The sequence below is a fragment of the Fundulus heteroclitus genome, chromosome 1, assembly GCF_011125445.2.
Source record: "Fundulus heteroclitus isolate FHET01 chromosome 1, MU-UCD_Fhet_4.1, whole genome shotgun sequence".
Taxonomy (NCBI): Eukaryota; Metazoa; Chordata; class Actinopteri; order Cyprinodontiformes; family Fundulidae; genus Fundulus; species Fundulus heteroclitus.
In genome coordinates, this window is record NC_046361.1 from 16,634,586 (window position 1) to 16,648,177 (window position 13,592).

Consider the following 13,592-nt stretch of genomic DNA (forward strand, 5'->3'; position numbering starts at 1 on the left):
GATAGCGGAAATTCTAAGTTACCTCATAGATAGCGTAAATGCTTAGTTACCTCACAGATAGCGTAAAGTCTTAGTTACCTCACAGATAGCGTAAATTCTTAGTTACCTCATAGATAGCGTAAATTGTTAAATATTTCATAAATTGCAGAAATTCTTAGTTACCTCATAGATAGCGGAAATTCTTAGTTATCTCATAGATAGTGGAAAGTCTTAGTTAACTCATAGATAGCGGAATTTCTTAGTTGTTTCACAGACAGCAGAAATTCTTAGTTACCTCACAGATAGCGTAAATTCTTAGTTACCTCATAGACAGCAGAAATTCTAAGTTACCTGATAGATAGCGTAAATTCTTAGTTACCTCACAGATATAGTAAATTCTTAGTTACCTCATAGACAGCAGAAATTCTTAGTTACCTCACAGAGAGCAGAAATTCTTAGTTACTTCATAGATAGAGTAAATTCTAAGTTACCTCATAGATAGAATAAATTCTTAGTTACCTCATAGATAGCGTAAATTCTTAGTTACCTCATAGATAGAGTAAATTCTAAGTTACCTCATAGATAGAGTAAATTCTTAGTTACCTCATAGATAGCGGAAATTCTTAGTTACCTCACAGAGAGCGGAAATTCTTAGTTACTTCATAGATAGAGTAAATTCTAAGTTACCTCATAGATAGAATAAATTCTTAGTTACCTCATAGATAGCGTAAATTCTTAGTTACCTCATAGATAGAGTAAATTCTAAGTTACCTCATAGATAGAGTAAATTCTTAGTTACCTCATAGACAGCAGAAATTCTTAGTTACCTCACAGAGAGCGGAAATTCTTAGTTACTTCATAGATAGAGTAAATTCTAAGTTACCTCATAGATAGAATAAATTCTTAGTTACCTCATAGATAGCGTAAATTCTTAGTTACCTCATAGATAGAGTAAATTCTAAGTTACCTCATAGATAGAGTAAATTCTTAGTTACCTCATAGGTAGCGGAAATTCTTAGTTACCTCACAGAGAGCGGAAATTCTTACTTACCTCATAGTTAGCGTAAATTCTTAGTTACCTCATAGATAGCAGAATTTCTAAGTTACCTCATAGATAGCGGAAATTCTTAGTTACCTCATAGATAGCGTAAATTCTTAGTTACCTCATAGAGAGCAGAAATTCTAAGTTACCTCATAGAGAGCGTAAATTCTAAGTTGCCTCATAGATAGCGTAAATTCTTAGTTACCTCACAGATATCGTAAATTCTTAGTTACCTCATAGAGAGCAGAAATTCTTAGTTACCTCATAGATAGCGTAAATTCTTAGTTACCTCACAGATAGCGTAAATTCTTAGTTACCTCATAGATGGCGTAAATTCTTAGTTACCTCATAGATAGCGGAATTTCTTAGTTGTTTCACAGACAGCAGAAATTCTTAGTTACCTCACATATAGCGGAAATTCTTAGTTACTTCATAGAGAGCAGAAATTCTAAGTTACCTCATAGATAGCGTAAATTCTTAGTTACCTCACAGATAGCGTAAAGTCTTAGTTACCTCACAGATAGCGTAAATTCTTAGTTACCTAATAGATAGCAGAAATTCTTAGTTACCTCATAGATAGAGGAAATTCTTAAGTACTTCATAGATAGTGCATATTCTTAGTTACCTCATAGATAGCGGAGATTCTTAGTTACCTCATAGATAGAGTAAATTGTTAGTTAACTCATAGATAGCGGAAATTCTTAGTTACCTCACAGAGAGCGGAAATTCTTACTTACCTCATAGTTAGCGTAAATTCTTAGTTACCTCATAGATAGCAGAATTTCTAAGTTACCTCATAGATAGCGGAAATTCTTAGTTACCTCATAGATAGCGTAAATTCTTAGTTACCTCATAGATAGAATAAATTCTTAGTTACCTCATAGATAGCGTAAATTCTTAGTTACCTCATAGATAGAGTAAATTCTAAGTTACCTCATAGATAGAGTAAATTCTTAGTTACCTCATAGATAGCGGAAATTCTTAGTTACCTCACAGAGAGCGGAAATTCTTACTTACCTCATAGATAGCGTAAATTCTTAGTTACTCATAGATAGCAGAATTTCTAAGTTACCTCATAGATAGCGGAAATTCTTAGTTACCTCATAGATAGCGTAAATTCTTAGTTACCTCATAGAGAGCAGAAATTCTAAGTTACCTCATAGAGAGCGTAAATTCTAAGTTGCCTCATAGATAGCATAAATTCTTAGTTACCTCACAGATATCGTAAATTCTTAGTTACCTCATAGAGAGCAGAAATTCTTAGTTACCTCATAGATAGCGTAAATTCTTAGTTACCTCATAGATGGCGTAAATTCTTAGTTACCTCATAGATAGCGTAAATTCTTAGTTACTCATAGATAGCAGAATTTCTAAGTTACCTCATAGATAGCGGAAATTCTTAGTTACCTCATAGATAGCGTAAATTCTTAGTTACCTCATAGAGAGCAGAAATTCTAAGTTACCTCATAGAGAGCGTAAATTCTAAGTTGCCTCATAGATAGCGTAAATTCTTAGTTACCTCACAGATATCGTAAATTCTTAGTTACCTCATAGAGAGCAGAAATTCTTAGTTACCTCATAGATAGCGTAAATTCTAAGTTGCCTCATAGATAGCGTAAATTCTTAGTTACCTCACAGATATCGTAAATTCTTAGTTACCTCATAGATAGAGGAAATTCTTAAGTACTTCATAGATAGTGCATATTCTTAGTTACCTCATAGATAGCGGAGATTCTTAGTTACCTCATAGATAGCGTAAATTCTTAGTTACCTCATAGATGGCGTAAATTCTTAGTTAACTCATAGATAGCGTAAATTGTTAATTATTTCATAAATAGCAGAAATTCTTAGTTACCTGATAGCGGAAATTCTAAGTTACCTCATAGATAGCGTAAATGCTTAGTTACCTCACAGATAGCGTAAAGTCTTAGTTACCTCACAGATAGCGTAAATTCTTAGTTACCTCATAGATAGCGTAAATTGTTAAATATTTCATAAATTGCAGAAATTCTTAGTTACCTCATAGATAGCGGAAATTCTTAGTTATCTCATAGATAGTGGAAAGTCTTAGTTACCTCATAGATAGCGGAATTTCTTAGTTGTTTCACAGACAGCAGAAATTCTTAGTTACCTCACATATAGCGGAAATTCTTAGTTACTTCATAGAGAGCAGAAATTCTAAGTTACCTCATAGATAGCGTAAATTCTTAGTTACCTCACAGATAGCGTAAAGTCTTAGTTACCTCACAGATAGCGTAAATTCTTAGTTACCTAATAGATAGCAGAAATTCTTAGTTACCTCATAGATAGAGGAAATTCTTAAGTACTTCATAGATAGTGCATATTCTTAGTTACCTCATAGATAGCGGAGATTCTTAGTTACCTCATAGATAGAGTAAATTGTTAGTTAACTCATAGATAGCGGAAATTCTTAGTTACCTCACAGAGAGCGGAAATTCTTACTTACCTCATAGTTAGCGTAAATTCTTAGTTACCTCATAGATAGCAGAATTTCTAAGTTACCTCATAGATAGCGGAAATTCTTAGTTACCTCATAGATAGCGTAAATTCTTAGTTACCTCATAGATAGAATAAATTCTTAGTTACCTCATAGATAGCGTAAATTCTTAGTTACCTCATAGATAGAGTAAATTCTAAGTTACCTCATAGATAGAGTAAATTCTTAGTTACCTCATAGATAGCGGAAATTCTTAGTTACCTCACAGAGAGCGGAAATTCTTACTTACCTCATAGATAGCGTAAATTCTTAGTTACCTCATAGATAGCAGAATTTCTAAGTTACCTCATAGATAGCGGAAATTCTTAGTTACCTCATAGATAGCGTAAATTCTTAGTTACCTCATAGAGAGCAGAAATTCTAAGTTACCTCATAGAGAGCGTAAATTCTAAGTTGCCTCATAGATAGCGTAAATTCTTAGTTACCTCACAGATATCGTAAATTCTTAGTTACCTCATAGAGAGCAGAAATTCTTAGTTACCTCATAGATAGCGTAAATTCTTAGTTACCTCACAGATAGCGTAAATTCTTAGTTACCTCATAGATGGCGTAAATTCTTAGTTACCTCATAGATAGCGGAATTTCTTAGTTGTTTCACAGACAGCAGAAATTCTTAGTTACCTCACATATAGCGGAAATTCTTAGTTACTTCATAGAGAGCAGAAATTCTAAGTTACCTCATAGATAGCGTAAATTCTTAGTTACCTCACAGATAGCGTAAAGACTTAGTTACCTCACAGATAGCGTAAATTCTTAGTTACCTAATAGATAGCAGAAATTCTTAGTTACCTCATAGATAGAGGAAATTCTTAAGTACTTCATAGATAGTGCATATTCTTAGTTACCTCATAGATAGCGGAGATTCATAGTTACCTCATAGATAGCGTAAATTCTTAGTTACCTCATAGATGGCGTAAATTCTTAGTTAACTCATAGATAGCGTAAATTGTTAATTATTTCATAAATAGCAGAAATTCTTAGTTACCTGATAGCGGAAATTCTAAGTTACCTCATAGATAGCGTAAATGCTTAGTTACCTCACAGATAGCGTAAAGTCTTAGTTACCTCACAGATAGCGTAAATTCTTAGTTACCTCATAGATAGCGTAAATTGTTAAATATTTCATAAATTGCAGATTTCTTAGTTACCTCATAGATAGCGGAAATTCTTAGTTATCTCATAGATAGTGGAAAGTCTTAGTTACCTCATAGATAGCAGAATTTCTAAGTTACCTCAGAGATAGCGGAAATTCTTAGTTACCTCATAGATAGCGTAAATTCTTAGTTACCTCATAGAGAGCAGAAATTCTAAGTTACCTCATAGAGAGTGTAAATTCTAAGTTGCCTCATAGATAGCGTAAATTCTTAGTTACCTCACAGATATCGTAAATTCTTAGTTACCTCATAGAGAGCAGAAATTCTTAGTTACCTCATTGATAGCGTAAATTCTTAGTTACCTCACAGATAGCGTAAATTCTTAGTTACCTCATAGAGAGCAGAAATTCTAAGTTACCTCATAGAGAGCGTAAATTCTAAGTTGCCTCATAGATAGCGTAAATTCTTAGTTACCTCACAGATATCGTAAATTCTTAGTTACCTCATAGAGAGCAGAAATTCTTAGTTACCTCATAGATAGCGTAAATTCTTAGTTACCTCACAGATAGCGTAAATTCTTAGTTACCTCATAGATGGCGTAAATTCTTAGTTACCTCATAGTTAGCGGAATTTCTTAGTTGTTTCACAGACAGCAGAAATTCTTAGTTACCTCACATATAGCGGAAATTCTTAGTTACTTCATAGAGAGCAGAAATTCTAAGTTACCTCATAGATAGCGTAAATTCTTAGTTACCTCACAGATAGCGTAAAGTCTTAGTTACCTCACAGATAGCGTAAATTCTTAGTTACCTAATAGATAGCAGAAATTCTTAGTTACCTCATAGATAGAGGAAATTCTTAAGTACTTCATAGATAGTGCATATTCTTAGTTACCTCATAGATAGCGGAGATTCTTAGTTACCTCATAGATAGCGTAAATTCTTAGTTACCTCATAGATGGCGTAAATTCTTAGTTAACTCATAGATAGCGTAAATTGTTAATTATTTCATAAATAGCAGAAATTCTTAGTTACCTGATAGCGGAAATTCTAAGTTACCTCATAGATAGCGTAAATGCTTAGTTACCTCACAGATAGCGTAAAGTCTTAGTTACCTCACAGATAGCGTAAATTCTTAGTTACCTCATAGATAGCGGAAATTCTTAGTTATCTCATAGATAGTGGAAAGTCTTAGTTAACTCATAGATAGCGGAATTTCTTAGTTGTTTCACAGACAGCAGAAATTCTTAGTTACCTCACAGATAGCGTAAATTCTTAGTTACCTCACAGATAGCGTAAATTCTTAGGTACCTCATAGAGAGCAGAAATTCTAAGTTACCTGATAGATAGCGTAAATTCTTAGTTACCTCACAGATATAGTAAATTCTTAGTTACCTCATAGACAGCAGAAATTCTTAGTTACCTCACAGAGAGCGGAAATTCTTAGTTACTTCATAGATAGAGTAAATTCTAAGTTACCTCATAGATAGCGTAAATTCTTAGTTACCTCACAGATATCGTAAATTCTTAGTTACCTCAGAGAGAGCAGAAATTCTTAGTTACCTCATAGATAGCGTAAATTCTTAGTTACCTCATAGATAGCGGAAATTCTTAGTTACCTCACAGAGAGCGGAAATTCTTACTTACCTCATAGATAGCGTAAATTCTTAGTTACCTCATAGATAGCAGAATTTCTAAGTTACCTCATAGATAGCGGAAATTCTTAGTTACCTCATAGATAGCGTAAATTCTTAGTTACCTCATAGAGAGCAGAAATTCTAAGTTACCTCATAGGAGCGTAAATTCTAAGTTACCTCATAGATAGCGTAAATTCTTAGTTACCTCACAGATATCGTAAATTCTTAGTTACCTCACAGATAGCGTAAAGTCTTAGTTACCTCACAGATAGCGTAAATTCTTAGTTACCTAATAGATAGCAGAAATTCTTAGTTACCTCATAGATAGAGGAAATTCTTAAGTACTTCATAGATAGTGCATATTCTTAGTTACCTCATAGATAGCGGAGATTCTTAGTTACCTCATAGATAGCGTAAATTCTTAGTTACCTCATAGATGGCGTAAATTCTTAGTTAACTCATAGATAGCGTAAATTGTTAATTATTTCATAAATAGCAGAAATTCTTAGTTACCTGATAGCGGAAATTCTAAGTTACCTCATAGATAGCGTAAATGCTTAGTTACCTCACAGATAGCGTAAAGTCTTAGTTACCTCACAGATAGCGTAAATTCTTAGTTACCTCATAGATAGCGTAAATTGTTAAATATTTCATAAATTGCAGAAACTCTTAGTTACCTCATAGGTAGCGGAAATTCTTAGTTATCTCATAGATAGTGGAAAGTCTTAGTTAACTCATAGATAGCGGAATTTCTTAGTTGTTTCACAGACAGCAGAAATTCTTAGTTACCTCACAGATAGCGTAAATTCTTAGTTACCTCATAGACAGCAGAAATTCTAAGTTACCTGATAGATAGCGTAAATTCTAAGTTACCTCACAGATATAGTAAATTCTTAGTTACCTCATAGACAGCAGAAATTCTTAGTTACCTCACAGAGAGCGGAAATTCTTAGTTACTTCATAGATAGAGTAAATTCTACGTTACCTCATAGATAGAATAAATTCTTAGTTACCTCATAGATAGCGTAAATTCTTAGTTACCTCATAGATAGAGTAAATTGTAAGTTACCTCATAGATAGAGTAAATTCTTAGTTACCTCATAGATAGCGGAAATTCTTAGTTACCTCATAGATAGCGTAAATTCTTAGTTACCTCATAGATAGAGTAAATTCTTAGTTACCTCATAGACAGCATAAATTCTTAGTTACCTCACAGAGAGCGGAAATTCTTAGTTACTTCATAGATAGAGTAAATTCTAAGTTACCTCATAGATAGAATAAATTCTTAGTTACCTCATAGATAGCGTAAATTCTTAGTTACCTCATAGATAGAGTAAATTCTAAGTTACCTCATAGATAGAGTAAATTCTTAGTTACCTCATAGATAGCGGAAATTCTTAGTTACCTCACAGAGAGCGGAAATTCTTACTTACCTCATAGATAGCGTAAATTCTTAGTTACCTCATAGATAGCAGAATTTCTAAGTTACCTCATAGATAGCGGAAATTCTTAGTTACCTCATAGATACCGTAAATTCTTAGTTACCTCATAGAGAGCAGAAATTCTAAGTTACCTCATAGAGAGCGTAAATTCTAAGTTGCCTCATAGATAGCGTAAATTCTTAGTTACCTCACAGATATCGTAAATTCTTAGTTACCTCAAGGAGAGCAGAAATTCTTAGTTACCTCATAGATAGCGTAAATTCTTAGTTACCTCACAGATAGCGTAAATTCTTAGTTACCTCGTAGATGGCGTAAATTCTTAGTTACCTCATAGATAGCGGAATTTCTTAGTTGTTTCACAGACAGCAGAAATTCTTAGTTACCTCACATATAGCGGAAATTCTTAGTTACTTCATAGAGAGCAGAAATTCTAAGTTACCTCATAGATAGCGTAAATTCTTAGTTACCTCACAGATAGCCTAAAGTCTTAGTTACCTCACAGATAGCGTAAATTCTTAGTTACCTAATAGATAGCAGAAATTCTTAGTTACCTCATAGATAGAGGAAATTCTTAAGTACTTCATAGATAGTGCATATTCTTAGTTACCTCATAGATAGCGGAGATTCTTAGTTACCTCATAGATAGCGTAAATTCTTAGTTACCTCATAGATGGCGTAAATTCTTAGTTAACTCATAGATAGCGTAAATTGTAAGTTACCTCATAGATAGAGTAAATTGTAAGTTACCTCATAGATAGAGTAAATTCTTAGTTACCTCATAGATAGCGGAAATTCTTAGTTACCTCACAGAGAGCGGAAATTCTTACTTACCTCATAGATAGCGTAAATTCTTAGTTACCTCATAGATAGCAGAATTTCTAAGTTACCTCATAGTTAGCGGAAATTCTTAGTTACCTCACAGAGAGCGGAAATTCTTAGTTACCTCATAGATTGCGTAAATTCTTAGTTACCTCATAGATAGCAGAAATTCTTAGTTACCTCATAGATAGCGGAATTAGCCACCCCTTGCGTAAATTCTTAGTTACCTCATAGATAGCGGAATTTCTTAGTTGTTTCACAGACAGCAGAAATTCTTAGTTACCTCACAGATACCGTAAATTCTTAGTTACCTCATAGATAGCAGAAATTCTTAGTTACCTCATAGATAGCGTAAATTCTTAGTTACCTCACAGATAGCGTAAATTGTTAAATATTTCATAAATAGCAGAAATTACCTCATAGAGTGTGTATATTCTTAGTTACCTCAAAGATAGCGGAAATTCTTAGTTACCTCACATATAGCGGAAATTCTTAGTTACCTCATAGTTAGCGTAAATTCTTAGTTACCTCATAGATGGCGTAAATTCTTAGTTAACTCATAGATAGCGTAAATTGTTAATTATTTCATAAATAGCAGAAATTCTTAGTTACCTGATAGCGGAAATTCTAAGTTACCTCATAGATAGCGTAAATTCTTAGTTACCTCACAGATAGCGTAAAGTCTTAGTTACCTCACAGATAGCGTAAATTCTTAGTTACCTCATAGATAGCGTAAATTGTTAAATATTTCATAAATTGCAGAAATTCTTAGTTACCTCATAGATAGCGGAAATTCTTAGTTATCTCATAGATAGTGGAAAGTCTTAGTTAACTCATAGATAGCGGAATTTCTTAGTTGTTTCACAGACAGCAGAAATTATTAGTTACCTCACAGATAGCGTAAATTCTTAGGTACCTCATAGAGAGCAGAAATTCTAAGTTACCTGATAGATAGCGTAAATTCTTAGTTACCTCACAGATATAGTAAATTCTTAGTTACCTCATAGACAGCAGAAATTCTTAGTTACCTCACAGAGAGCGGAAATTCTTAGTTACTTCATAGATAGAGTAAATTCTAAGTTACCTCATAGATAGAATAAATTCTTAGTTACCTCATAGATAGCGTAAATTCTTAGTTACCTCATAGATAGAGTAAATTCTAAGTTACCTCATAGATAGAGTATATTCTTAGTTACCTCATAGATAGGGAAAATTCTTAGTTACCTCTCAGATAGCGTAAATTCTTAGTTACCTCATAGAAAGCAGAAATTCTAAGTTACCTCATAGATAGCGGAAATTCTTAGTTACCTCACAGAGAGCGGAAATTCTTAGTTACCTCATAGATAGCGTAAATTCTTAGTTACCTCATAGATAGCAGAATTTCTAAGTTACCTCATAGATAGCGGAAATTCTTAGTTACCTCACAGAGAGCGGAAATTCTTAGTTACCTCATAGATAGCGTAAATTCTTAGTTACCTCATAGATAGCAGAAATTCTTAGTTACCTCATAGATAGCGTAAATTCTTAGTTACCTCATAGAGAGCAGAAATTCTAAGTTACCTCATAGATAGCGTAAATTCTTAGTTACCTCACAGATAGCGTAAAGTCTTAGTTACCTCACAGATAGCGTAAATTCTTAGTTACCTCATAGATAGCAGAAATTCTTAGTTACCTCACAGATAGCGTAAATTCTTAGTTACCTCACAGATAGCGTAAATTGTTAAATATTTCATAAATAGCAGAAATTACCTCATAGAGTGTGTATATTCTTAGTTACCTCAAAGATAGCGGAAATTCTTAGTTACCTCACATATAGCGGAAATTCTTAGTTACCTCATAGTTAGCGTAAATTCTTAGTTACCTCATAGATAGCATACATTCTTAGTTACCTCATAGATAGTGGAAATTCTTTTTTACCTCATAGATAGAGGAAATTCTTAGTTACCTCACAGACAGCGGAAATTCTTAGTTACCTCACAGATAACGGAAATTTTTAGTTATTTCATAGATAGCGGAAATTCTTAGTTACCTCATAGATAGCGTAAATTCTTAGTTACCTCATATATAGCAGAAATTCTTAGTTACCTTATAGATAGCAGAAATTATAAGTTACCTCACAGAGAGCGGAAATTCTTACTTACCTCATAGATAGTGTAAATTCTTAGTTACCTCATAGAGAGCAGAATTTCTAAGTTACCTCATAGATTGTGCATATTCTTAGTTACCTCTAAGATAGCGGAAATTCTTAGTTACCTCTAAGATAGTGGAAATTCTTAGTTATCTCACATATAGCGTAAATTCTTAGTTACCTCATAGCGTAAATTCTTAGTTACCTCATAGATAGCGTAAATTCTTAGTTACCTCATAGATAGCGGAAATTCTTTTTTACCTCATAGATAGAGGAAATTCTTAGTTACCTCACAGACAGCGTAAATTCTTAGTTACCTCATAGATAGCAGAAATTCTTAGTTACCTCATATATAGCAGAAATTCTTAGTTACCTCATAGCAGAAATTCTTAGTTATTGCATAGATAGCGGAAATTCTTAGTTACCTTATAGATAGCGGAAATTCTTAGTTACCTCATAGATAACGGAAATTCTTAGTTACCTCATAGATTGTGCATATTCTTAGTTACCTCAAAGATAGCGGAAATTCTTAGTTACCTCATAGATAGCGGAAATTCTTACTTACCTCACAGAGAGCGGATATTCTTACTTACCTCACAGAGAGCGGAAATTCTTACTTACCTCATAGATAGCGGAAATTCTTAGTTACCTCATAGATAGAGTAAATTCTAAGTTACCTCATAGATAGAGTAAATTCTTAGTTACCTCATAGATAGCGGAAATTCTTAGTTACCTCACAGAGAGCGGAAATTCTTACTTACCTCATAGATAGCGTAAATTCTTAGTTACCAGATAGATAGATAGATAGATAGATAGATAGATAGATAGATAGATAGATAGATAGATAGATAGATAGATAGATAGATAGATAGATAGATAGATAGATAGATAGATAGATAGATAGATAGATAGATATACGCAGCATATTCTTGTCTCTACTGCCATAGTTTATTTACATAATTATTTGCAGTTATACCAAAAAAATGTGATTGTAGTTAAATTAAGACGAGATTATTCTTTTCGGTATGTCACGCGCAATAGGTAATGCTTAAAACCAGACCTCTAGAAGCACATCTGCTAATTTAGGAATAAACCTGGATAACTGATTGCTAGATGGCAACAAAGCACTTCCAATTCAACCCTTGTTGAAAACTCTGAAACATTGATTGTAATATAAAAGCCACCTTTACCGCTTTAAAATTTGCAACAACAGTCTACAAGGGGATATTTTTTTGATAACTATCATAATAAAAGGTTGTTCTGCAGAATATGCTTTGTTAGGGGATGTACAATTGATTGTGTGTAGGGTGGCAGAAGGACATGTTTGTTTAAGGAGACATTCAAGCAAGAACCGCCACCAGTTGTGGATTTGAAAGAAATATTATGCTTTCTAAAAAAATTCTTTACACAAGCGTGGAGCATGAAAACTAAATTTTATGAACAATAAAATGCAAAAAGATTATATAATTAACAATATTCACAAGGCACTAGTACAGTGAAAAGTGTAAAAAAAAAGCAATATAAATACATGAATGACAGTGTAGATACTTCATTATTTAAAGTGTTTTTTTATTATTATTTTTGCTCTACGCAACAGATGGGTTCTCAGTCAGTGTGCTCAAGTGTGAAATATGCATATGTGCTCCTGCTATAAAGCATCTTTTGTTATTACTTTTGGAGGACTTAGAAAGCGCTTTGCTTCCTATTTGTGGTTAGGAATATGTTTGGAGTAAGGAATATGGTCTAAATGCTGATTTTCTCCGTACATGCTTACTCAGTGCAAAGTCTATGCAATGCAAGTGACATTCTATTAATGCTACATGCTTGTCCAGCAGTGAATTATGTGACTCATGCAAAAAAAACAGGGTTATCTTTGATTGAAAACTTTCTAATCAATTTGAATATGAAATTGAACTGGACAGCATTGTTCCATAACTATGGCCAATTTGGAATTGGAATATATGTTACTAGACTCAGAATCTGTCTGTATGATTCAATTGAATTTGTCTTTTTAAGGTGTCTTGAGACGAGATGCGATACGTATATATATATATATATATATATATATATATATATATATATATATATATATATATATATATATATATATATATATATATATATATATAAAAATTAGGATCCGTTCATAATCCTTTCATGATGGCAAAATATTTACAAAGTCTAAATGTACCATGATTATTTATTGATTACATCATTATGTGGCCTAAAATGCAACATCAAACAGAATAGAAAAAGTAAGGCAGCTGCTGATGATCTCTGGGTAAAATGTTGCTCGGTAATAAATTATTCAGCAATACTCCCACTCCTTCCCCTGAACTCGACTTCAGATGATCTGCTTCATTCATTCTGTTGAAACTCTTACCTGTCACAGAGCTGTTGTGATCACTCCCCGGTGTCCAGGACAGAGTCACATTCCTTGAGTCCTGATCAGATATCTTTAAACTCATAGGAGCATCGGGGACATCTGTCAATAAGCAGGGAAATACGCACATACAACTGAGATTATAGTTTAACAAAAAACATTTAAGGAATTTCACTGTGATGCAGACCAACATATGGAATCATACCCAATACAGTTAGAAAGCCAGTAGCATTATCCTCATCGAGACTTGTTCGTGCAATGCAAGTATACATTCCCTGATCACTGAGGTTCACGTTCATGATCTGCAGCAGGTCACCTTCCCTAATGTGTCTGCACAGATGAGAACATTTGTTATAGCGTAGAAGAAATGTTCAGAAGATCTTCCCCAATAAATGTCAGTCACTCAAAGGCTTATTTTACAGTAGTAATCAAAATGTAAATCATATTCAGTCTAGGCATATTTATTTTAGTTAAGTATGGGAAGCAGCTGATTAAAAAGCTTGACTAATGACTGATAACCAAATAAAATACATCATCATCATGTCATTGGC

At 33.3% G+C, this 13,592-nt stretch overlaps 1 protein-coding gene across 12 annotated transcripts in view; it reads right to left on the reverse strand.

Annotated features, from left to right (window-relative positions):
• chl1a (cell adhesion molecule L1-like a) overlaps positions 1 to 13,592 on the reverse strand; it is a 133,546-nt gene that overhangs the window by 37,704 nt on the left and 82,250 nt on the right. For all 12 annotated transcript variants that reach the window (XM_036136428.1, XM_036136430.1, XM_021322008.2 and 9 more), the window contains exons 15-16: positions 13,247 to 13,371; positions 13,042 to 13,143 (exon numbers count right to left, since the gene is read on the reverse strand). In XM_036136428.1, the coding sequence (XP_035992321.1) occupies positions 13,042 to 13,143; positions 13,247 to 13,371 (227 nt within the window). The remainder of the gene's footprint in view (positions 1 to 13,041; positions 13,144 to 13,246; positions 13,372 to 13,592) is intronic.